Below are 25,676 nucleotides of genomic sequence, written 5' to 3'. Positions count from 1 at the left end.
GGCTTTGTTTAGCCAGTAGCTGTTTAAGCATGACCGTTTATCCTGGAGTCCTCCCGTTGGAGGACAACATTGTGCACACTGATATAGAGATATCTGACTTTGTACTTGGCTTGCATATATCAATCATATATTTTTTTTTCCTGATCAAAATTGTTGTAACTTAACTCCACAGATTTTACACATGAAGGTTGGTTTACTCAGTCAGCACTACTCAGCCTGGGGCTCTGGAGGAGCTTTCTAAAGAGAAAATAACCCTGCTGATGATATCAAAGTGTTGTAGAAACTACTCATCTTGGACAGACAGTACCATTTTTCAACCTCAACTTAACAGTAAATGGTTTCTAGCAATCATTTGCCAAAGGGAAACTGCAAACGAGGTAAATGAGAAACGGCACAACCTTTTCTGACACTCTGTCTTTCTGTCCGGAGGGCAAACCCGACACCACCTTGCTGTGATTTATTTAGTGAAGCTGCACCAAGAGCAGCATCAATCACATTTAATGATTTGTGATCACCAGCTGCTGATAAGCTACACATCTGAAGGCATTTCTGCATCGGACTCTGACGTCTGATCTTTACTTTTCAACTTGAGGTGGAGGTCAAAGGCCAGACACACCCAACCAACATCAAAGAACTGGCGACGCTAAAGGCAGACTGTTAAACAACGGCCAAACAGCACGTACGTTCTGCATCTACCTGAGAACAAAGAACTCTCCATACCAGGTGGAGGTAGTCTGTTCTCGGCATTCAAACCGGTCTACTGGGAAACAGGAAGACCTATGCGGATACACAAGGCGCTGTGAGGATACATCCATGAAACGAAGTAGCGTTTGCTGACCTTTTTTTACAGCCCTCTCACTTATTTCTAGATAGCCTTGTCGTTGTGAAAATGTCTGCGTATCGGAATGATCAGAGGAGATGAACAATGAGAGGAGCCTTCTCTGTGTGCCCTCTTGTCTTTACTTGTTTGCTTGCTTTCCTCACTTCCCTTTCTCTTCTCGGGCACTGATTCGCTGAAGCTCAGCAGCCGATCGGAGTGATTTCTCTCACTACCGGTCTCCGGCACCCATTCAACATGATGAATCAGCCAAAAAAGCCTCCGACAAGGGCAGACTAGTGTCAATGGTGCAAGACACACCGCAACAATTAGGGCGCCAGACGCTCACCAAAAGCCCGACATGTCACGTGGCCCTAACACTACAACCCTAACCTTATACCGGCCTCGAAATAATGTGGAGATAATGAAACTTCCTTCTGTGAGCTTGCATAGTTTTCATGAATTTAGAAGCTTTTACTGGTCTTAAAAAAGTCGCTTGTTAACAAATGTCTAAATAAGACGATTAAACGTCCTCACTAGAACACTAGAATCCTTAAGCTTAGTGGTGGTGACGATAAGTCATGTGACCGTGGCGTTGTTCGTTTATAGCCTCACTCTAGCTTTTTACTTTGCTGATTGCGACGAGTTTATTTGTGAAGATTATCTTGCTGAACAAAACGTGTAAGTATCATAAACGTTTGTTTGCCACAGAGTTTATTCTCTGCAATAATTCAAAATCCAATGGAGAAATTGAATTGGCTTTTTGTGGAGGGAACCAGTGTGACACTAACAGAGATACCTACAACAATACCTCATTCCTGCAGATCTTTATTGTGCAGTTTTTCCTCTAGCAGTAATGAAAATAGATATAAGAGTGTAATCGGAAAAAATGTTTTTATTCTGCTCTCTGCTTAGTTCTCCTTAGACGGACAGCGCCTGCTGTATCATAAACCTCCACCTTAACATAAACATCCACATAGCTGTATCATAAACCTCTACCTTAACATAAACATCCACATAGCTGTATCATAAACCTCCACCTTAACATAAACATCCACATAGCTGTATCATAAACCTCCACCTTAACATAAACATCCACATAGCTGTATCATAAACCTCCACCTTAAGATAAACATCCACATAGCTGTATCATAAACCTCCACCTTAACATAAACATCCACATAGCTGTATCATAAACCTCCACCTTAAGATAAACATCCACATAGCTGTATCATAAACCTCCACCTTAACATAAACATCCACATAGCTGTATCATAAACCTCCACCTTAACATAAACATCCACATAGCTGTATCATAAACCTCTACCTTAAGATAAACATCCACATAGCTGTATCATAAACCTCTACCTTAACATAAACATCCACATAGCTGTATCATAAACCTCCACCTTAACATAAACATCCACATAGCTGTATCATAAACCTCTACCTTAAGATAAACATCCACATAGCTGTATCATAAACCTCCACCTTAACATAAACATCCACATAGCTGTATCATAAACCTCCACCTTAACATAAACATCCACATAGCTGTATCATAAACCTCCACCTTAACATAAACATCCACATAGCTGTATCATAAACCTCTACCTTAACATAAACATCCACATAGCTGTATCATAAACCTCCACCTTAACATAAACATCCACATAGCTGTATCATAAACCTCCACCTTAACATAAACATCCACATAGCTGTATCATAAACCTCTACCTTAAGATAAACATCCACATAGCTGTATCATAAACCTCCACCTTAACATAAACATCCACATAGCTGTATCATAAACCTCCACCTTAACATAAACATCCACATAGCTGTATCATAAACCTCCACCTTAACATAAACATCCTGATAGGTCAAAGAGCACAGGAGAAGACAATTGCAGGCCATATATAACCTCGACATAGAACCAGGCCTACTTTTATTGTTGCAGGGAATACACCAGACATTGCCTGTTTCAGCTGGTTTCTCTTGTCTGTGGGTATAAAGGTAGCATGCATGAAGATGATTTTAGGGTACTCCTCACAAGACGCTGCGATACGTGTCTGTTGAGAACTGCTCTCTCTTTTGCTTGCAAGCAAATAAATTGACTATTACAACTTTGATCCTTCATCAAGACTCTGTTTCATTTGACATTGATTTGAAAACACTTTACACTTTTCTCCCGAATAGTTTAAGAAATATTCCACAACAGACTTGGCGTTGTCGGCAGGATCGCTGACTGTCTATCAGAGCTCCAGAGAGACTGACCGGAGGAGAAGGCCTCTCCCAGGAATCCACAACTGAAGTTTCCTGTCTTATACCTCATTCGACGAGAGAGAGAGAACCGGCGGACCCGAGGGAGTTTCTCATTGACGGCACGCGAATCCAACGAAAAATAATTCATTTCTACAATATCGGGTAAGAAAGTTAAAATTCCAATTATAAAAGTAATGGTAAAATTATACTAAGGTCATATGATTTAACAGACACAGATGAATGGTCAAGTAGTCATTATTATTTGGGTAACTGAATTGGTTTTGATGGTCGTGGTTTCGTGTTACGAATGGTTCATGAAACTCCCTTTTTCGTTTTCTGACGTATCACTGTTACACGCTTTTACGTAGAAGACAGGATTGTGTTATACGGTGATGATTTAACTCAGAATAAAAACATTTTGAGATCGTAACACAGATCGCTTGACTACAATTGGTTTGTTGTAAGACCGTGGTTAAAATTATCAAATACGTGAATTCTATACTGATAGAATAAGAATCGTGATAAATAACTTAACGTGAACTTCAAATAACTTTGAAAGAAGAATCGTGGTTTTTCAACATAACGTGAATTTCAAACGAGGTTTTTTGCAAAAAGTTTTTCCTTCGATAAAATAAACATATTGTTAAGGTAACGTTAACGTGTCCACGCCTGAAAAGATGGGTGGAAAAAATAGTAAAAGCACAGAGCCCTCGGGCCCAATAATTGATATGATGCGACAGAAATATGGAGACGGGTGTTTGGAATGCCTCACGTACTGGTCAAAAGAGTTTGGTTTTCCTGAAAACGGCTCACTGAGCGCCGCTAAGCTCAAAATGTTAAAAGAAAGAATTAGAAGAAATAAAAGTGAAACATTTGGGAATGATAAAAGTCATAGAATGAGTCTGAGCAGATGCCAAGGTCTTACCTCCGATAATGAATAAATGTGAGACAAGGACAATCAAATAATTGGAAGAATGAACAAAATTGGGATTCCCTGAAAGAGGCAGTTTTAGCCTACGATTAAAATTTGATCAAACTCAAAACGTGCTTGGAGCAGAGAAAGAGGTGAAGCAGATACAAATAAGTTGATGTCCAAGAGGAAACGAAAATGTAACTGTGTAACTGTTTAAAATAGACAGAGAGGCATATGAGCAGAGAGAGAGAGGAATGCAGGGGTGAGACACACACTCACACACACACCATGCTCGCTTGCAGCAGCTGAAAGAGGGGTCACACAGGTCACACACACACACACGCACACACACAGAGGCACGCACACACAGAAACACAGAGATCTAAGAATTGTATCTCTACATGAGACGTTGTCTAACATTTGCTGCTGAACTTTCGGCAGCTGTTTTGTTTTGTTTGTTTTGTTCATTTTTAGTCCTTGGTCCTGGTCTGGGGATTCCGCTTCCTGCTGTATGCTCCCCAGCCACAAACAACTTGAACGACACCCACCACTCAACACGTCGAGGATGAAGAAGACGAACGAGACTCGTCAAAATCTACAGGTACCATGTCAATGCTCACAACTACAGAAAATATCTGCGGCATTCAAACCTGCAGTGAGTGCATACGACAATGGTGAAAACTGGCCGTAGCGTATAAACATGCGGTGACAGCCCTGACTGAACTTTGTGAGAAGGCTTTCCGCCATCCATAAGCCTGGAGAACATCACACTAGAGAGTTGTGTGACATGCAGCATGCTGAACATGAGGATCAGTTCAACAACGGACAACAGAGAAGTTTCGTCAGCACAGATGCAAGCATGCCCAGCTGATAATGTATCAGGGCATGAGAGGAAGCTGAAAGACACTTTGACACACACCAACTGAAGACTTTGTGTGCCATACATGTGGCAGCTTGAACATTGAGGAACAGATGCTCACGCTCCATGAACAAGGAGTGGTGGGAGGGCTCGACAATCAGCCATCAGGGGGGGTGCAGCAAGTGGCGGAGTGAAACCAGAGCTGGACCAACGACGCGCACACAAATACAACACAGAGGGTGAGTTAACTTTAGATTCTTTGGATGACAAACTTGTACATTTAATACACACATTAGAAACTAGACAAAACCACTCACACCCACATAGCAGAGGTATTCAAATGAAATTGAAGGATTTAGAAAGTTACAGCAAGTCACGTTAACTAGTGGTGTCACGGATCACCCCTCACGGTTCGGATCACTCGTGAACCGCGGATCAATCGAGTATTTCTTTTTTTTTACAGTGTAATCATCATAGTGTGTAATAAAGTTCTACTGCTGCTGTTCAAGTAACAAGTCCCCGAATATCAATAAAGAATGTCAGTGAACAGATATAAAGCAGTAGTGTGTTCACGTGAACGGAGCAGGTTAGAAGCATTTAACGGTGAAGTCATGGTGAGCGGAGGAACGTCAGAAGTCGCGGCGTCATTTAAATCGCAAGTTTGGGAACATTTTGTCTTCCCTGTAACGTATAATGATGGATGAGGGTGGTGGACAAAGCGTTACGGTATGTAGGCGTTATTTAAAGAGAAAGACACACGACAACGGCAAAACATCAGCATGTCCACACATATGAAGAGACACCATCCCGTCTGTCAGCGACGGGGACACTCCGGTGTAGAAAACAAAGGATTTCTAAATCTGGTTGAAATGCTTGAGCCACGCTACGAAATCCACTCACGCACCCACTTCAGTGTGAAGCTGTTCCAGACCTCTATGAGAAGGAAAAGACTGTAGAGACTGCTTTCACCACGGCGGAGTGATTCTTAGTCCGGTGCTGTACACGCCCCCTCTGTGAGAGTCACACAGACACACACCTGGTTCAGGTGCTGACAGAAGTATCAGAGTGAAGCTAGACAGGCCCAATAATATTCCAGTCACCACAGAAAGGTCGACTTTCTCCCCAGACAATGGAGATGTTCTCATCTTTTTGAAAATAATGTCACAGTAATGGCAAACATTATTGTGTATTTGAATGATCTGACAGGAAGTAAACATAGACCCAAGTTGTTGCCGATGTGAGGGTTTTAAGTTTTATTTCATGCATTCAGTGTCTGTGAGATGGGGTTTGAGGAATGTGCAGGAGTGAGGGTGGTGTGAAAGTGGCAGGGAGAGGTGTGAAGTTTAGGACAATGGGGCATAGGCCCAGGTGGGGCTTGTTGGACTTCAGCCAATCAGTGAGCTGATCGATGAGCTGAGGAATGCAACTTTGAGGGGACAAAGGGTTTGAAGCACTGGGGGTTTTCAGATCTTCTGCTGGCCACCGAGGAGGCAGACCAGCCTTCTGGGTGGCTCGGATTGGATCTCACATTTGATTTTATATATAGGTTTGTTTTGTTAATAATTGTGTGATTCGGTTTGTAACTGTTTGTATCTGTTTTTATGCTTCTTGGATAATAAATCCATTTCATTTTTACTTTAACCTGCTGTTGTGTTTTGGAGGCGATTGAGACAGCATGGCTGCAAGGGGGGGGGGGGGATTTCTCCCTGTGTCCAGAAGTTGTGGCCTTAACACCGAGCAGTTCAGTTCAGTGTAAACGGTGGAAGCTAGCTCACTGGCTGTTTCTTTCTTTCAGTATTGATCAAAGGACGAGGATATCAACATAACTCTTGTTGCACTTAAACTTAACAGAATTCTTGAATGTATTATTTTTATTTATTTATTTAATTTTGTTTCAAATTGGACATCTTCAATATTTTTGTTTTCATGTAAGACTATGGCCCAAAGTTCTTTGCTTTAAGTGTTCTTGAGGTTCTTTAATTAATAAATGGAAAGCAAAGTTATATTTGTCTCCTCCCCTTTTCTTTGTTGATCCGAAAAATGATCCGAACCGTGACTCCTGAACCGTGATCCGAACCGAACCGTGAGGTTTGTGATCCGTGACACCCCTAACGTTAACTATTAAGAAAGAAATGTTTAGACTGTCACATGCAGGCTGATTCACTTCACTGCACAGCACATGGGTTACGTGAACTCGATGAAAGGTTAGAGGAAGTATGATTTAGAGAAGTGGAAATGATATAATGGTATAGTTAGAGTTTATTGGGGAAAAAAAGTACTGCTGCTGTCTGTTTCTCTGTGTCGCACACAATCTGAGTTTGTAAAGGGGAAGGATTCCACATGTTTCCACATGTTTCCACATGGTACGAAGCCCAGGAATGGTGTGAAGGACATGTCTGACTGGCAGCAAGTCAGACTCAATTCACTGACTTCAGCAATATAGAGGATCCTGGTAATGTACAGTAACAAAGGTGACTTACACAAATCAATTTTATCAGTAAAAAGAGTCATTCAACTTATGTTTGATAAAACACACACACACATCTGTCAACATGGCTGAGCTGTCTCAAATGAGAGGCTATTGAAAGTATTACACCTGTTTTTGAGTTTTTATTGAAGGCTGTATTAATAATGGAGTGTGATGATTCACCAGTGTGCACACTAAAATTTACCGGTAAAGACAATTCATGATATGAGGGAACCAATTGAGTGACGATTTGGCTCACATTTGTAAGCAGGTTTGGTGCAGCCGCGAGCATCTCAAATTTCTAACCCACACACCATTATGTCACTCATCCCTCCAGACTTATTCCGTCGTCGACTTGGCCAATGCATATTTTATTTTTCCTGTACCTGTGCACAAGGACAGTCAATTTTTCAACCTCCACCTTAACATAAACATCCACATAGCTGTGTTATAAACCTCCACCTTAACATAAACATCCACATAGCTGTATCATAAACCTCCACCTTAACATAAACATCCACATAGCTGTATCATAAACCTCTACCTTAACATAAACATCCACATAGCTGTATCATAAACCTCCACCTTAACCTAAACATCCACATAGCTGTATCATAAACCTCCACCTTAACATAAACATCCACATAGCTGTATCATAAACCTCCACCTTAACATAAACATCCACATAGCTGTATCATAAACCTCTACCTTAACATAAACATCCACATAGCTGTATCATAAACCTCCACCTTAACATAAACATCCACATAGCTGTATCATAAACCTCCACCTTAACATAAACATCCACATAGCTGTATCATAAACCTCCACCTTAACATCCACATAGCTGTATCATAAACCTCTACCTTAACATAAACATCCACATAGCTGTGTCATAAACCTCCACCTTAACATAAACATCCACATAGCTGTGTCATAAACCTCCACCTTAACATAAACATCCACATAGCTGTATCATAAACCTCCACCTTAACATAAACATCCACATAGCTGTATCATAAACCTCCACCTTAACATAAACATCCACATAGCTGTATCATAAACCTCCACCTTAACATAAACATCCACATAGCTGTATCATAAACCTCTACCTTAAGATAAACATCCACATAGCTGTATCATAAACCTCCACCTTAACATAAACATCCACATAGCTGTATCATAAACCTCCACCTTAACATAAACATCCACATAGCTGTATCATAAACCTCCACCTTAACATAAACATCCACATAGCTGTATCATAAACCTCCACCTTAACCTAAACATCCACATAGCTGTATCATAAACCTCCACCTTAACATAAACATCCACATAGCTGTATCATAAACCTCCACCTTAACATAAACATCCACATAGCTGTATCATAAACCTCCACCTTAACATCCACATAGCTGTATCATAAACCTCTACCTTAACATAAACATCCACATAGCTGTGTCATAAACCTCCACCTTAACATAAACATCCACATAGCTGTATCATAAACCTCTACCTTAACATAAACATCCACATAGCTGTGTCATAAACCTCCACCTTAACATAAACATCCACATAGCTGTGTCATAAACCTCCACCTTAACATAAACATCCACATAGCTGTATCATAAACCTCCACCTTAACATAAACATCCACATAGCTGTATCATAAACCTCCACCTTAACATAAACATCCACATAGCTGTATCATAAACCTCCACCTTAACATAAACATCCACATAGCTGTATCATAAACCTCCACCTTAACATAAACATCCACATAGCTGTATCATAAACCTCCACCTTAACCTAAACATCCACATAGCTGTATCATAAACCTCCACCTTAACATAAACATCCACATAGCTGTATCATAAACCTCCACCTTAACATAAACATCCACATAGCTGTATCATAAACCTCCACCTTAACATAAACATCCACATAGCTGTATCATAAACCTCCACCTTAACATAAACATCCACATAGCTGTATCATAAACCTCCACCTTAACATAAACATCCACATAGCTGTATCATAAACCTCCACCTTAACATAAACATCCACATAGCTGTATCATAAACCTCCACCTTAACATAAACATCCACATAGCTGTATCATAAACCTCCACCTTAACATAAACATCCTGATAGGTCAAAGAGCACAGGAGAAGACAGTTGCAGGCCATATATAACCTCGACATAGAACCAGGCCTACTTTTATTGTTGCAGGGAATACACCAGACATTGCCTGTTTCAGCTGTTTCTCTTGTCTGTGGGTATAAAGGTAGCATGCATGAAGATGATTTTAGGGTACTCCTCACAAGACTCTGCGATACGTGTCTGTTGAGAACTGCTCTCTCTTTTGCTTGCAAGCAAATAAATTGACTATTACAACTTTGATCCTTCATCAAGACTCTGTTTCATTTGACATTGATTTGAAAACACTTTACACTTTTCTCCCGAATAGTTCAAGAAATATTCCACAACAAGAGACATTAGGAACAATCTAAATCAGTGATTGTAATACACACGATTTATATGTTGCAAAAGAATACTGAAAACTGATGATGTTTGAGCATACTGTCCTAGTACCGAGCGATGGGAAATCCAAAACTGTTGAATAAGAAAACTTGACCGGAGAAAAGTCTAAAGGTCAACTTACTGTAACAACTGCAGGTACTTTAGAAGCTGAACCCAAGATGCATATGTAAGAAATTTGAGCAAAAACTGTAGTTAGTAGATATAATAAAAGTGTTTAATAATTAATAATTCATAATTAGTCATAATCATAAGGGTTTTGGGAATGCATAATTAAGATAAACATAAAGTGATATAGGATTATGTAGCTAAAAGTGCATAGGGGAATTTGGCCAATAGAAATTGAGATAGACGGAAGGGGAGGAGTCGTGAATTAATATGTGGGGGGGTTAGAAGTGTTTTTCTGCCTCTTTAGCTTGTGGATCTGCAGGACGGCTGTGTCCTGGGACCAGAGGTAGTTTTTTCCAAAGAGGGTTGATATTGTAATATTTCATAGGAGTATGTACTCCATGTATAACTGTGATCGTGCTTGCATCAGTGGAATTAAATTCCTTATAATTGTAAATCAGTTTCGGTAATGTTTTTAGCGCCGTGTGTCTGGAAAGCTATCATTCCACGTGTGCTAGCCGGCTCCATTTTCATTGTGAGGAGATTTAGCCTTAACAAATTTGGCAAACACACGAAGGGACAGTCTTACCGGCCTCGCTGTGTGTGCTGAAGGCAGCGTTGGTCAAGCAGACATCCTGGGCCCATAATATCGGTAGGCAGAGCCGTTTCATGAAATCTGTGAGGTAGCTACTAGGACGTTAGAGGTATTTCTGCTTGGCTAAGCGCTGCTAACGGCTAACGCTGCGTTGCCGGTGGGTACGTTCCATGGAGGAGGCCACGTTCCACTGAGGTAAGCTACGATTTACTTTCTGAAGTATGATGAACTAAGGGATTAGTCCAGAGTATAAGGATCCTAAGAATCAATTAAAGGCAGACAGCGCTGTAATTAAATCACCACATTGGAATCAAACAAGCTATGGAACGGGCGAACTGCTTTGCTCATGCTGGGAGCCTCCTTCGGCCCAACATAAGTATTGTTAGGCCTGCAGATAGCTAGTTTAAAGCAGGTATGTAGCTTGGCGGACTGAAATATTGTGACATTCCGGCTTTGGCGTGCAACCCTTAGCGGGTCTAGTTCATGACTTTTCAGGTCTCGACGCATACGCTGCTTAGAGAAGCTAGGCTAGCGGGAGTTAGCTTCTGAAGCTGCGGCTGCGGGAAAGACACTCTCGCTTGTTTTGGCCGTGAATGGATAAATAGAGGGTCGTGTGGGTGATTCGGAAGAGGTAGAATGGTAGGCTTTTGGGGAAACTAGACTGACTGAGGAGAGTGTTGTGACGTTGGTAGTTTGTAACTCGCGATCGTAAGTAACGATGAACTCAGGTCTGGAGGAGCTAATAGCCTGTTAACCGGAGGTTTAAGGTGTAATAAAACCGGACAATAAGTCCAATAATACGTGTGACTAGTCTGTGTTTTAGCAGCGTGGAAATACGTTTAAACTGATGAATAAATAAGTCCAATAATACGTGTGACTAGTCTGTGTTTTAGCAGCGTGGAAATACGTTTAAAATGATGAATAACATTGCATGATCTGTAACCGCGCTGTGGGGAGCTAACGCTAGCTACGTGTAGCTCCGGTGTTGCGGTACTCTGTATGTAAAATAAGTGCTTATAAAATAAAATAACCAGTAGAGGGTGAGAGGAGACAGAGGGCGTACCAGTGGAATTAAAGTGTGGGATTTTGGTGATACTTGTGTGTGCGTATGCTTTATTAGAAGCTCCGTTTTTTGTCGTTAGCATAGCGGTTAGCATATCCGTTACCACAGCCAGTTTCAGGACAACTTCCGGTTCGGTTTCAGGGTAACCTCCGGTTCGGCGAAGTGTTTAGAATCTGTAAATTTTTCAGAGATTCATTGTCTAAGAGCTGTGAGCTTATATCCTGACCTTAGTTTTAATTAAGCATTATAACTTTAGTCGTTGACTTTGGTTTTAATTCAGCATTTTAACAAAGATTAATGGTTTCAGTTGTGCTCCAATTCTTGAACTTAATTGTGATTCATTATTGTGCAGACCAGAGTGCAAGTGCAGTTCAACAGTTTGACTTGCATTGGTATTTCTGATTGAATATCTTTGAACACAGTTATTGATTTTAAAGTTGAATTTAATATTTAATTGATGAATTATTCATTGTTTTTTAGTTTCATTTTACTTCCAATTTTAAACCTTTCGAATTCTGATTTGGAACTGGATTGTGATTGTGATTCTGATTTAGATGTTGAGTTTGATTTCGGAATTCTAGCTTCAATTTTGGATTCGAGATTCCTTCACATATCCAGTATTGACTAATTTTGGTACATTTACTATTTTACATCGTTCCTAAGAATCAATTTTGACACGGACGGCGCAAACATATTTGAGAGATCGTTGACCTCTCTTACACTACAGACGTATGCTAACATTTACTGCTGAACTTTTGGCAGTTTTGTGTTTGTTTTAGTCAAGGTGCGTGGTTGAGTGGGTCCAGATCTGGGAAGTGGAGCAGCGGATCCCAGTTTTGGAGTCAGCGGCCACACACCATACAGCACAGAGGGTGAGTTGACTTTGATTCATGTGATGACAAGCGTGCACATTTAATACACACATTTGAATACTCCTAGGCTGCATAATGTTCACATTAAAGAAGCAGAGGAAGGAAGTAGGAGAACTGGTAAGAAAACTAAGATGTGGAGTAAGGGAAGTAGGAGAACTGGTGGGAAGACTAAAATGTGAAGTAAGAGAAGTAGAATGCATCAGAAAAGATTTGCAACAGCAGATAGAGGAAAGACGAGCAGAAAGTAAAGAAGACGAGGATATAAAGAGAATGCAGCGGCGACTGCTGAAACTGCAAGTAGCAGAGGTCGACAGAGAATTAAATAGAAAAGTTCAGGCCAAGAAACAGATGATAGCAGCAGAAGCCCAGCAGCAACAAAATCCAGCAGTACCAGCCCCCACGGTGGTGTACAATCAGCCCCCACCACGATGCAGAAGTGGTGCATCCAACAGAGGGAGAGGTAACGATAAAGGGGGGCATGGGGGTCTTGTAAGTAAAGGAGAATGCTATGTATGCGGGAGAGAAGGTCATTGGCAGAGAGATTGCCCACATAAAAGAAGAGGAAGACAGCCCAATGCACCACCACAACATGCTCCGTTCCCACCACAACATCAGCAGCACCTACGACCAGGTCCAGCTGGACCTCCTCCCATGAGACATCAACAGATGCCCATGCTGTCACCAGGACCATGGGGAGGTTCAGTGTATAGCCAAGATACATAGATGGTTGCCATGTGATCCCTTACAGCAGAGATATCGAGGTGAAGGGGGATATGGTAAGGTGTCAAACATTTATGGTAAGGTGTCAAACATTTTTTGTAGATCCACATTTAGAATAGTTTTCAGTAAAGGTGCTACTCACAATTTTTGAGATTTAATAACGTCATGATAAACCACAACTAGACTTGCTAACTCTAGAAATTGAGAAATATACGGGAGCTCTAACTAACATGAGCCGAGTGTTGTTTTCTCAGGTGACAAACGCAGAAGCAGCAGCTGACGAAAGGAAGCAGGCTGACGTGTCACCAGGCAGTCTGGTGTGGATAAGAGTCCACTAACGCAGGTGGAGTGAACCAAGGTGGACCGGTCCATGGGAGGTAGTATTGGCAACCTCACATGCAGTAAAGGTGAAAGGTAAAACTGGAGCTACTTGGCACCACCTCACTCACTGTGCAGCAGCGAAGGTAACGAGTAAGACACTCGCAGAGACAGGATTGAACATCAAACAGGAAAATTTGAAGCCAAAGACACCTCAAAAGAGGGGTTTAGACAGTACTGAAGATGACGTTTCCCCCACAGTTTAAGCGAGGGCGTCCAGTAGGAGACTCTAGGTTCAGTGGGTTATGGAAGTCTGTAATTATTTTATTCCTGAGTTCAGTAGTTTACCTCTTAGTATGTGGAATTAACCACAGACAGGAACCAGAACACATGCATGACTACATCAAGATTCGACATCTAGCCTCAGTAGCTAATCAAACCGATCTTAGACCACGTAGAGAGGCTTCTCTGACGACACTCACCTATGAAAATGTAACTCTCACTCTTATGTTCAAAGAAGGTACAACATCAACGGTCCAGTTCGACTTCTGTGAAGTAGTTTCCTGTCCCAAGTATGAACACACCTACGGGTGGATGTCCAAAACCTTGTGCATCATAACTGACGAGTGTGGGCCTGCCACACATAAGTATGGGAAGCTGTTATCATATTATGCCTGTGATGTGTACAAAGGGGGTGGGTAGATGTAATCCTTTAAGAGTCAGTAGTACAGATTGTATTGTGTGTTCAGGACCTAGCAACCCCTAGCAACACCAGTTCCTTCAAGATTCAGACTCATAAGTCCTGAATTTAGTTGTATTTTAACTCTGTTTACTGATGACACTTTGCCCCTCCATCACACTTGTCAGAGGCTACACTGAGATTACCCACCTGTATAATATAATACCCCACCTCTGTTCAAGGTTACAGAGGGTCCATTTGATTGTATAGTCTCAGATACAGCTAAGGGGCCCAATGTAGGTAGTATTATTGCAAATTATTGCAAATTGTAGCAACAGTCACAACGCTAGCGACTATCTATATAACAGTGTGTTAAGACAGACAGCACCTAGAGCTGATTTATGGTGATGGTGTGGAGGAAGAACCATACATCCAATCCTGCCTAAAGATTGGACAGGTAGATGTGCGTTGGTGCAACTTATATTGTCATTCTATATCTTGCCTGTCACTGATGCAACTTATAGAGAACTCATCTCTCCACGCCCACATGCTAACAGAAGATCCAAAAGAGATGCCGGTGGCCCGAAGGGAGCCTTTGATGACCAAGTGTACATAAGATGTCATAAGACTGCCAAGGGGGGTGTCTAATGACTTTCAAGCCAGAAATCAAATAGCAGCAGATTTAGAATCTGTTTTCTCTCAGAGGGTGATGATTAATAAAAATGTCGATTGGATCAACTACATTTACTATAACCAACAGCGTTTTGTAATATTCACCAGTGACGCCATATCAGGACTGCATGCACAGCTGGCGAAGACTAGTTTAATGACCTTGCAGAACAGAATGGCATTAGATATGATTTAGCAGAGAAAAGTGGCGTGTGCCAGATGTTTGGGTCTGCGTGCTGTACTTTCATTCCAAATAACACAGCTCCTGATGGATCGGTGACCAGGGCTCTGGAGGGACTGACAGCACTCAGCCAAGAGCTAGCAGACAACTCTGGTGTCACGAATCCGTTCACCGACTGGTTGGGAAGTATGCTTGGCCAGTGAAAACATACATTTTTGGCAATCGTAATTATTCTGTGTGCTGTCGTCATAGACCGCCGAGTTGTCTGTGGATGGGGGTTCCCTTGCATCCGTGGACCTCTACAGGGGTTTATTGCTTCACCGATGAGCCAGACACCAGTCCAGGCAACCAGTTATGTGACAAGGATGAGGACGAATTGGAGCTTCTGATGGCCACAGTCTAGATGAGGCCACCAGCGGTGCCATAGCAGAACTTCACAAGCGGTTCCTGACCATCCTCTCGGAGATCCTGAAGGACCTGATAAAGGCCCAGATGGACTTCTAAAACATCCAGTGAGATGTTGGAAGTTTGGGAAATAGATGGATTGTTTTGGATGAGTATCTCGAGATTTTATTTTTTGTTTAATTGGGTTATAAGGGGATTTTAGGGTGTAAAGATTAAGAAATGTAATTTTGTCACGTGTAAAAGAACAGTCAAGGCTTCTCAGTATGTGTTCTCTAGCCTACAGGCTGTATCCTGATCCTGCCAGCCCCAAGACATGGAAGGCAGTGATTTTCAACGCACTCTATCTTGAAACGAACTGAACAGAAATACTTGAAATGATATCTGTGTGCATGAATTGTTTGCCTCTGTTTAGATAGATAGGGAGCCTCTCCCTGGATTGAGTAGGGGGGAGGTCTCCAGGGACATTGAGTAAATAACTACATTTGAGTAAATAACTACATTTGAATAACTAACTACATTTGAGTAGCTAACTCACAGTGAACTGTGAGTTAGGGGGGAATTGTAAGAAATTTGAGCAAAAACTGTAGTTAGTAGATATAATAAAAGTGTTTAATAATTAATAATTCATAATTAGTCATAATCATAAGGGTTTTGGGAATGCATAATTAAGATAAACATAAAGTGATATAGGATTATGTAGCTAAAAGTGCATAGGGGAATTTGGCCAATAGAAATTGAGATAGACGGAAGGGGAGGAGTCGTGAATTAATATGTGGGGGGGTTAGAAGTGTTTTTCTGCCTCTTTAGCTTGTGGATCTGCAGGACGGCTGTGTCCTGGGACCAGAGGTAGTTTTTTCCAAAGAGGGTTGATATTGTAATATTTCATAGGAGTATGTACTCCATGTATAACTGTGATCGTGCTTGCATCAGTGGAATTAAATTCCTTATAATTGTAAATCAGTTTCGGTAATGTTTTTAGCGCCGTGTGTCTGGAAAGCTATCATTCCACGTGTGCTAGCCGGCTCCATTTTCATTGTGAGGAGATTTAGCCTTAACACATACAACTCAGAACAAATATTCACCTTTTCACAAACAGGCTCCCATGTGAACACAGCTGCTCCATAAGATCCAGGGTAAACAAACCCTGATGTCAAAGGATGATTACTGAGCACACATGGTAAAAAAAAACAATCTTCAATTCAAGTAAATTGAAAAAAACATGGTCAATTGGGAGATTTCTGGTAAATTCACAAAAAACATTTGTATATTTAAACTTAAAATCTCAGAAAACTTGTAATATAAAAAATATTTGTCTTAATGAAAGTGATGAACTGGGGAAGTTTCAAGCTAATGTCTGTAGTTACATTGTTTTACCCTATTCACTTGTATTCATCTTCAACATATATTACTAAACATATCTATAAAGGCCGTTTTCTCTAAATGAGTTGTTTCTCAGACTCTGATCCACAAATCTCCACTTCAGCTCTTACATACTCCAAACTTTACACTTCCATTCCTCTCTATGTCCTGAAGGTTTCTACTGAGGGGTTTGTTAACATATTATTCAGAGCCTGATTTATACAACATTTTATGAGTAAAAACATGCCGATTTTTTTAATGGCTGTTCACGGTATTTTCTGATTTATGGACTGAAACAAAGCGATATCTAAAATTCCCTCTCCGACTCCAATAAGACATCAAAAAGAAACAAGAACGTTGAACCCGGCTTCATGCAATGTTCAGATTTCTGTTCGGGAAATCAGCACATATTTAATAGAATAAATGGTTGATTTGCCAAGTCAAAACAGGAGCTCCTGATCTTCTTTGAGACGTTAGCAAACATACCTAACCCAAGTAACTGAGGACAGACCTTTTGCCTGCAGCTTGATTCACTCCACATAGTAGAACTCCCGGGCAACAAAGGAAGACAAATCAACAAGATTGCGCACAGCTCAACGTGTTACTGTGGAAAACGCACAGCCTTAACACTGTAGGGCACAATGTCTCCGATTTCATCCAGGTATGTTTCTGTTGGTCTGACGTTAGGAGGTGTACGGGTTTGAATTTGCTTCCTGCACCATAAACATGTCTGAAATAGCTTCAGAAAGCGAGAGCCGCTAACCCTTCACTTAAAATCGAGATCTTCCCAATGGGAGTTCTGCATGTGCTTGTAGCCGCAGAGAAACTGTTGCTGCACTGCTCTCTGTCAGGCAGGCATCACCGGGCATCACCCAATGCAGGTGAGCTCAAAGGCACTTGAGTTTGCAAAATGAAGTGCAATATTTTGAGGTTTCATGTTTGAGGATTGTGAAGCTGATCTACAATAAAAACATGACAGGAACGCAAAAACGAATGCTGAATGAGTGAAATAAATGCTGATATATGAGGGGAAAACTGGCTTCCAGCAAATCATTTCATGGCTTAAAGGGACAGTTCAACCCAAGATCAAAAATACATAATTTCCCCCTGACCAGCAGTGCTATTTATCAATCTAGATTGTTTTGGTGTGACTTGCGGAGTGTTGAGGATATCAGCCGTAGAGACCATTAACCATGAAACTGCTCTGTGGATTATCTTGAGGAACCGGCTCATGATTTTTCATAGTTTTTCAAACACCAGCCGATAAAATTCCCATTATATTGGCGAGAAGGCAGACATCCCTACAGCCGATATCTCCAACACTGCAACTAACACCAGAACAATCTAGATTGATAACTGAACGGTTAACAGAAACAAAATATGTATTTTTGATTTTGGGGTGAACTGTCCCTTTAAAAATAAATCAAGAGTGTTCCTTTAATAGAGATCATGACATGACACCATATAGCCTAAGCTGCAGTAAAGCAACGCACAGCCGCACTATAAAGCCCTATAGATGGTCACGGTAACATGATCGTGCAGCAGCAACACTGGATCTATGATGTGTGAGGCGCACTGAGGAGGACTCTTACTCTGGCGTGTTGATCCAGATGATGTCCAGGTGGCAGTAATACACACACTCCTTGTCCTTGTAAGAGTAACACGTGCACCTCTTGGAACGCCTCCTGGCGACCGGCGGGTCGCAGGCGGAGCAGGGCTTCGCTCCACCGGCGAGGAGCAGTTTGACCGCGGCCGCCTCCACCTCCTTCCTCTGGCTCACATCTTTGCTAGATGAGGATCCTGCTGGATCATGGCAATTCGAGAAGAAATGTTAATAATAAATCAATTTATTTATTTATTTGATGTATAATTTAAGATTATAAATCAGACCTCAGTACAAAGCTACAATCCTTGCGACCAATAAAGTGCTGATCCGATTGGTCGACAGGTCATATAGCATTGGGCATCTGATAACAGTTTCTACTGAGGATTAACTGAGGTAGGGCTGGGCGATATGGGCAAAATCAAATATCACAATATTTTTGTATCAAATACCTCGATATCGCTATTGTATAGCTGATCGATAAGTGCAGTAATGTGGATATCATGACTAAGAGGGTAAAGGCAAATAAAAGAACAGCTCGAACGTAGTCAACAGACTCAATTCAGAAGGTCATTTTATAGTAATGCAGCCTTATAACGTCATTACGGTATCCAAAATCAAAGACGATATCTGGTCTCTTATCACGATACTGATACTGATATGTTGCCCAGCCCTTAATGTAGGTAATTTAAACAGTAAATATATCAAACAGGTCGCTGTGGGTAACTAGTCTGTGTTACACTTCGTTAAATGAGTTGAAAAGGAGAAAACCTCTCGGGCTCTTGTTACCTGACATGTGCATCTGTCATTATCTTAACAAGCTCTAGACTCAGTGATTAATCAGTTATTTGAAAATTGCGAAAATGGCAACACCTAATAGAAGTATTGTTGTGCTGGTTTTATGATATTTTGTAAAATGCACACGCGAACTGTATCATACAGTGGCTTCTTACTCTAGCGTAATGATGGCCTGCCTCGGTCGGCGCTAGCTGCTATTGGCCTGTCTCGAACGATTCCGTCGTGGCGCGCTTTCCGGTCATTACGCTGTCATTTTGTTCGGCGATCGCCAACCAAACGTAAATAATATTAATTCATACATATCAAATAATCTATGTGCCAAATTTCATGAATATATATGGACGTTTATATGTCTAAATACTATAGGAAAGTGACTTTGATGAGAGGAAGCAGAAAGAACGCTCGGGCGACGCTCTTTACTCTGAGAAGTGTCTCTGTATTTTCTCCGTATTGCTAATATGAGTTAGCATACGAGTGTAGTTTGTAGCTAGCTTTACACTACTTTGTCTAGCCAATGAAACTATAGCATTGATGTGTGACATAATCTGTAGTCGAGGGGAGGGAGGCAGAAATGTTGTGTCTGAAAAAAAACAGTTGTGGCCACGGGAAAAACGATCAAAGAATCATAGCGCGAGTTAAAGGTAGGCTGCTGTTTGTTTGGTCTTAGCTCTGAAACATAACAGCAGACATGTAAAATAAAATGCTTTTCTTGTTTATCATAAGCCAGGCTACATCAAGTATAATAATGCACAATGATCTGATCAATTATGCAAATAATGTTGGTGTGTGTGTGTGTGTGTGTGTGTGTGTGTGTGTGTGTGTGTGTTTGAGAGTGAGAGAGACCGTACATTTATTGAAAGCCAGCAGTGGCTCTTATGATTAGAACTATTTATGTAGATAAGCCTCCAATATAACACAGTGCTGTTATACAGTATATAAGGTTAACCAAAATGTAATGTTTTTGACTTAAATGTCTCTCTTGTGGTTTATGTTCCTGCCTGAAAAGAACAGAGACAGAGAACAGCGACAGAGAGAAGGAAGAGAAGAGAGGCAAAGGGAGACCGCAATAAGCAGAAGAACAGTAGAAAGCAGACTCAAAGAAGCAGAAAAGACCAGAAAGCAGACTCAAAGAAGCAGAAAAGAACAGAAAGCAGACTCAAAGAAGCAGAAAAGACCAGAAAGCAGACTCAAAGAAGCAGAAAAGAACAGAAAGAAGACTCAAAGAAGCAGAAAAGAACAGAAAGCAGACTCAAAGAAGCAGAAAAGAACAGAAAGAAGACTCAAAGAAGCAGAAAAGAACAGAAAGAAGACTCAAAGAAGCAGAAAAGAACAGAAAGCAGACTCAAAGAAGCAGAAAAGACCAGAAAGCAGACTCAAAGAAGCAGAAAAGAACAGAAAGAAGACTCAAAGAAGCAGAAAAGAACAGAAAGCAGACTCAAAGAAGCAGAAAAGAACAGAAAGAAGACTCAAAGAAGCAGAAAAGAACAGAAAGCAGACTCAAAGAAGCAGAAAAGAACAGAAAGAAGACAGCAATAAGCAGAAAAGAACAGAAAGCAGACTCAAAGAAGCAGAAAAGAACAGAAAGAAGACAGCAATAAGCAGAAAAAGAGTAGAAAAGACAGGAAGAACCTTTAAAGTAAGAAAGGTAGGTAATGTGTGTCTGTGTTAAGAGTTTTTTTCCTTTACAGGAGGATCAAGAAAATAAGAGATGGATATAGAAATTGTAAATCTACAATGGTTTAAGGTAAATATATTTATGTCTATGCATGTGTTAAATATGCATGAGTCTATACATGGTAATCTGGCAATTTATAGAACTATTCAATTCATTGAGACATGTACTGTGGCTTTAAAACAAATTTTGTATTTCATTTCTTACTGTAAATGTGTATTTGCAGATGCCAAACATGCGGCATGTCAGGAAGAGGGAGAGGAAGACGAGGAAGTGGACCCAGGAGGCCATGGCACAGGCCCTACTGGAGGTGAAAGCAGGCAGGCTTTCTCTACGGCAGGCAGCCCAGCAGTTTGGGGTCCCTAAGTCCAGCCTGAGTGACCGAGTCAGTGGAAGGGTGTCCTCTGACTGTGTCTATGGTCAGAGGACACTCCTCACCCCTGAAGATGAGGATTCCCTGGTGGAATACTGTTTGTATTCTGCCAGTCACGGGTTTCCACTGACGAAGCCTCAGGTCCTGGCCCACGCTCTGGCCATCTATAACCTCCGCCACCGGGACGCACAAAGAACCGTGCTTGGCCAGACATGGTGGATAAACTTCCGGGAGCGGCAACACCATCGCCTTACTGCCCGGACCCCAGACATCATTGACCGTGGGAGGGCATCCTGCGCCAAGAGGGGGCCAATTGAGGAGTATTTGGGGCTCCTCACCACCACCCTGGAGGAGCACGGGTTGAGGGAGAAACCTCGTCAGATATACAACTGCGACGAGACGGGGTTTCAGCTGGACTCTACAAGAAGGAAGGTCATCGTGCCCCGGGGGACTAAACATGCTTACAGGCAGGCCCAGGGAACCAGAGACCACATCACTGTCCTGGCCTGCCTCAACGCGGCTGGGGAGGATGTCCCCCCATTCATCATCTACAAGGGGGTATATCCTGGGGGCCCCTATAACAAGGAAGGGGTTCCCGATGCCCTCTACGGGAAGTCGCCAGCAGGGTACATTGACAGTGAGCTGTTTAGGAAGTGGTTTGTCGGGCATTTCCTGAAGTTTGCCGTGCAGGAGCGCCCGCTGCTGCTCATCATGGACGGACATCAATCCCACCTGGATCCAGAGCTGGTCCGGGCGGCACAGAGGGAGGGGGTCATTCTCTTGTGCCTGCCACCATATACGTCTCACATCCTTCAACCTCTGGATATGAGTTTCTTCGGACCCTTGAAGGCAGAGTTCTCTGGTGTTACAGGAGATCTGTCGGCAGTGAGCCACTCCTTCTTGGTTTCTAAGAAGGAGTTTTCAAGGGTCCTAAGAGACTCCTACCAGAGGGTGAAGGATCGGAGACTGGTGGTGGCTGGGTTCAGGAGGTGTGGCCTCGACCCTCTGGACCCAATGGCTATCGACTGGTCACGGGTCATGCCGTCCGGGCCGCGGCATGGGGCCTCCTCACCACCTCCGCCAACCTCATCGGCATCTTCCTGGGCTGCGCCTGATGTTGCCCTCCCCTCCCAGCATCCCCTTTCTCCAGCCCCTATCCCCAATCCCCAGAACCAACCCCCACCTGCCCCTCCTCCCAATCCCTACATGACCCATCCCCTGGTAACATCAGGCCGGATAACAGTAGACCTGGCCCACCTCCTGGCCGAAATAAACTACAACCGCAACACCGGCAAGGTCAGGAGGAACATCACCAAGGCCAGGTTACTGACAGCTCAGGAGATGTCTGACGTCATCGTGGAGGCAGAGGACCGTGCTGCAAGACGGGAGGCCCAAGCTCTGACCAGAAGAGACAGAGAGCAGCAGCGGGCCGGAGACACCGGCCCGGCAGCCACTTCCTCTACCCTGTCTGACGGCTCTCGCCCCAGCAGCAGAACACCAGTGTCCCTCGGGGCTACTACAGCCACCAGCTCCGGACTTTCCATCGCCGGTCCCTCATCCCGCTCTGCCCCCTCTCGTGCCTCCCACGGTCCCCGGCTGCCTGCCAGCAGCACATCACCACTGGGCCTGCCTGCTGAGGAACACCGTCACCTTCCCCCGTCTCCTGGTCAGCGCATCCCTATTTTTCATTTGAATTCACGTATAAATCAGAATTTATTAACTATTGTTACGCATAAACATTATTATAAGTATGTATTTTAGAGTTGTAATAATAAAATATGATTATTATTTCAGAGTCTTCAACATCGGCTGCGGGACGTGGCCTCTATGGGTCCCAAACTCCTTCCTCTCCCTCCCACTGTAAATCCTTTAAATAATCTGAAAAAAACCACAATATTATAACACGATGGTGACATTAGCCATGATGAAGAGTAAACAAAGCATGGTTATGCTTTTTCTGTTATTTATACAGCCTCCCAACCTGCAGAGACCCGACCTTCATCCAGCTCCTCGTCTGCTGGACCTACGACATCCACCGGTACTTCATGTTAACTTGCATTGTATGCCAACCCATGAAAATCTGATCATTGTCTTTAATTCAAAGTCATTTTTTATTTATTTTAATAGGTCACACTCCTGAAGAGATGGAGCAGACAGTTTGGGAGTGTGGCCGGTGCCAGGAACCTGACCCTCCAGAGAGCTCGGAGGGATTGGTGTCGTGGGTCCAGTGTGACAGCTGCCACACATGGTATCACACCATGTGTGTGGGCTGGGACGAGGAGCTGGATGATGAAGATGATTATTTCAAATGCCATGTGTGTCCTGATTTTTTATTTAATTTTTGATTGGTTTGTTTTTCAATAAATGTTTGCAAAGAACTTTTCAATCATTTGCACAAGTTATTTGTCTTTCACTTTAACAATGTAGCTTTTTAATCATGAATACTCATGTTTTTAGTTGTAATATAACTCTTACTCTGCACTGTGTGTTATGATAATAATTGTCATATACAATATGTGTACATAATTGTTAAATTCCAGACATCAGCTGGTGTTTTGCCAGTGATTGACATGAGAAGAGTTTAAGTAACAAAACATCCAGCAGGTGGTGGTATACGCTCAAACAGAAATTAAGGAGCTTTTATTGCATCATTTGGAGTTGTTGAAGCGTGATATGTTATTGTGTAGGACAGAACTACGGTCCTGGATGTGTTGACAGCATTGATGGTCATTTTTGCGACCCTGGAACAAGCGAATATCCCCGAAAAACCAGCAGCAGCCAGTGTTTACAACAAGGATAGAAGTCCGTACGGATTAGGCCAAGAGCAGTGCACGGCTAATTCACCCGTGTTAGCATCGTTTTAACGACTCTGGTAAAGGCAAAGCTAACTGTAATAATTACAACAATATTTCGTTTGAAAGGTACGAAGTTTAACTTCAGTTTAACACCATTAAATCAACTGAAAACATTACACGATCATTTTTATCAACATTGTAAGTGAATTGTATTGAAACATTAGCTAAAAACTGTCCGGTTTGGGGTACAACTCCGTTATGTGAATAAACATAACAATAAAAATACTACAGTCTCATACAACTACTCACCGTTTGCCAAAGACGCTGTCACCACGATGAGAAACAAAACTCCCACATCAACCGACGCCACATTAGCCATCACACATGAAACATCAGAAAATGAAAATGTCAAAAAGTCCAAAGCGTCTCCCGTGAGCTCCTCAGGTCTCCTCAGAAAACATCCCGCATCAGCCGCTGACCGCCTGTATAGAGCTGCACTGCCGCTCCGCGTGTCTGGCGCTCAACCCACCCACACTCCGGGTTATCAGGAGCGCACAGCTCAGCGACAAGTCACCTGCAGTAGTCACGCGAGCTTCCTGTAGTGAGTTTTCAGAATAAAAGCGTCCCAGTCAAACGCTAAAGAAAAGGTTTGAGACTGGTGAGAAGGAGCTGTCCAGTTTTGCTGCAGGTGACTGCTCACTTCCGGTCCAACAAAAGAAATTAGCTGAAACGCAACAGACCGACAACCGGCACACCCATAAGAACTGCAGGTAGACCAGGGTAACAAGCCTCCCTTAAGAACAATGGGCCTCATGCAAGAACCACTGATACAAACGGATTTGTTCCTAAGAGGCGTATTTTGAATTTTCCCAAACACAATGTAGTGGTCCAGACCTGTCATAGTAGTCATGTTCAATTAGTCCAGTGGTTCTCAAACGTTTTCTGTAGCGCCCCACTGTGGAGGAAGAAAAATGTTCATGCCCCACCGCCCCATCAAAATTGTAACAAAATGGTCTATGTTGACTTGTTATTGAAATAGCATTTTGTGACTCCTCCATCTGTGCTTTTTCAAATAATAGAATAAAGAAAATTGCAATCACTTTTAAGTAAACCAGATTGCTCCATCAGAGAAAAACAAATAAAATGTGCAATCACTTTGTTGGAACAATGCAAATAAAGTTATATCTGTGCAAAAAATAACTACAATTTGGCAAAAAATGGCTTCAGACATAAGACACAGACTGGTCTCGCCTCATCTCCTACCACGTTCACTGTGAAACCCAGAGCAAGAGAGGCGTCATCATATTTTCTTCTTGGCTGCTTGCTGTTCATCTTGGATGCATCGCTTGCGGTTGCTTTTCTGTTCCCGCCTGCCAAATGTCTCTTCATTTGGAACACTAAGCCACACATGTGAGTTGCCAAGGATCATGGCCGTCGCGCATGCGCAAGCGTAAGCGTAAGCGTAACCTGTTAACGGCGTAACGTAAACATTTACACGAAAGTACAGGCATTTCACCATGTATTTATTAATGAATTACTTTTTTTTTTTAAAGAAAAAAAAATCTGCATTTCCCCCTGCACTCTGCATTTCCACCTGTAATACCA

General features: G+C 42.3%; 1 protein-coding gene across 3 annotated transcripts in view; it reads right to left on the bottom strand.

Moving 5' to 3' along the window:
* The window catches only part of LOC306797815 (endothelin-3), a 35,352-nt gene extending 10,789 nt beyond the window's left edge, over positions 1-24,563 (bottom strand). For 2 of the 3 annotated variants that reach the window (XM_079297250.1, XM_079297249.1), the window contains exons 1-2: positions 24,381-24,563; positions 18,423-18,633 (exon numbers count right to left, since the gene is read on the bottom strand). In XM_079297250.1, the coding sequence (XP_079153376.1) occupies positions 18,423-18,633; positions 24,381-24,450 (281 nt within the window). In that variant the 5' untranslated portion in view covers positions 24,451-24,563. The remainder of the gene's footprint in view (positions 1-18,422; positions 18,634-24,380) is intronic. The other variant, XM_079297251.1, reaches the window with a different exon arrangement.
* Positions 24,564-25,676: the final 1,113 nt, after the last annotated feature.

The sequence above is a fragment of the Melanostigma gelatinosum genome, assembly GCF_949748355.1.
Source record: "Melanostigma gelatinosum genome assembly, chromosome: 3".
NCBI lineage: Eukaryota > Metazoa > Chordata > Actinopteri > Perciformes > Zoarcidae > Melanostigma > Melanostigma gelatinosum.
Note: the sequence above shows the minus strand (reverse complement) of the source record. Positions and strands in the feature narration are given on the sequence as shown.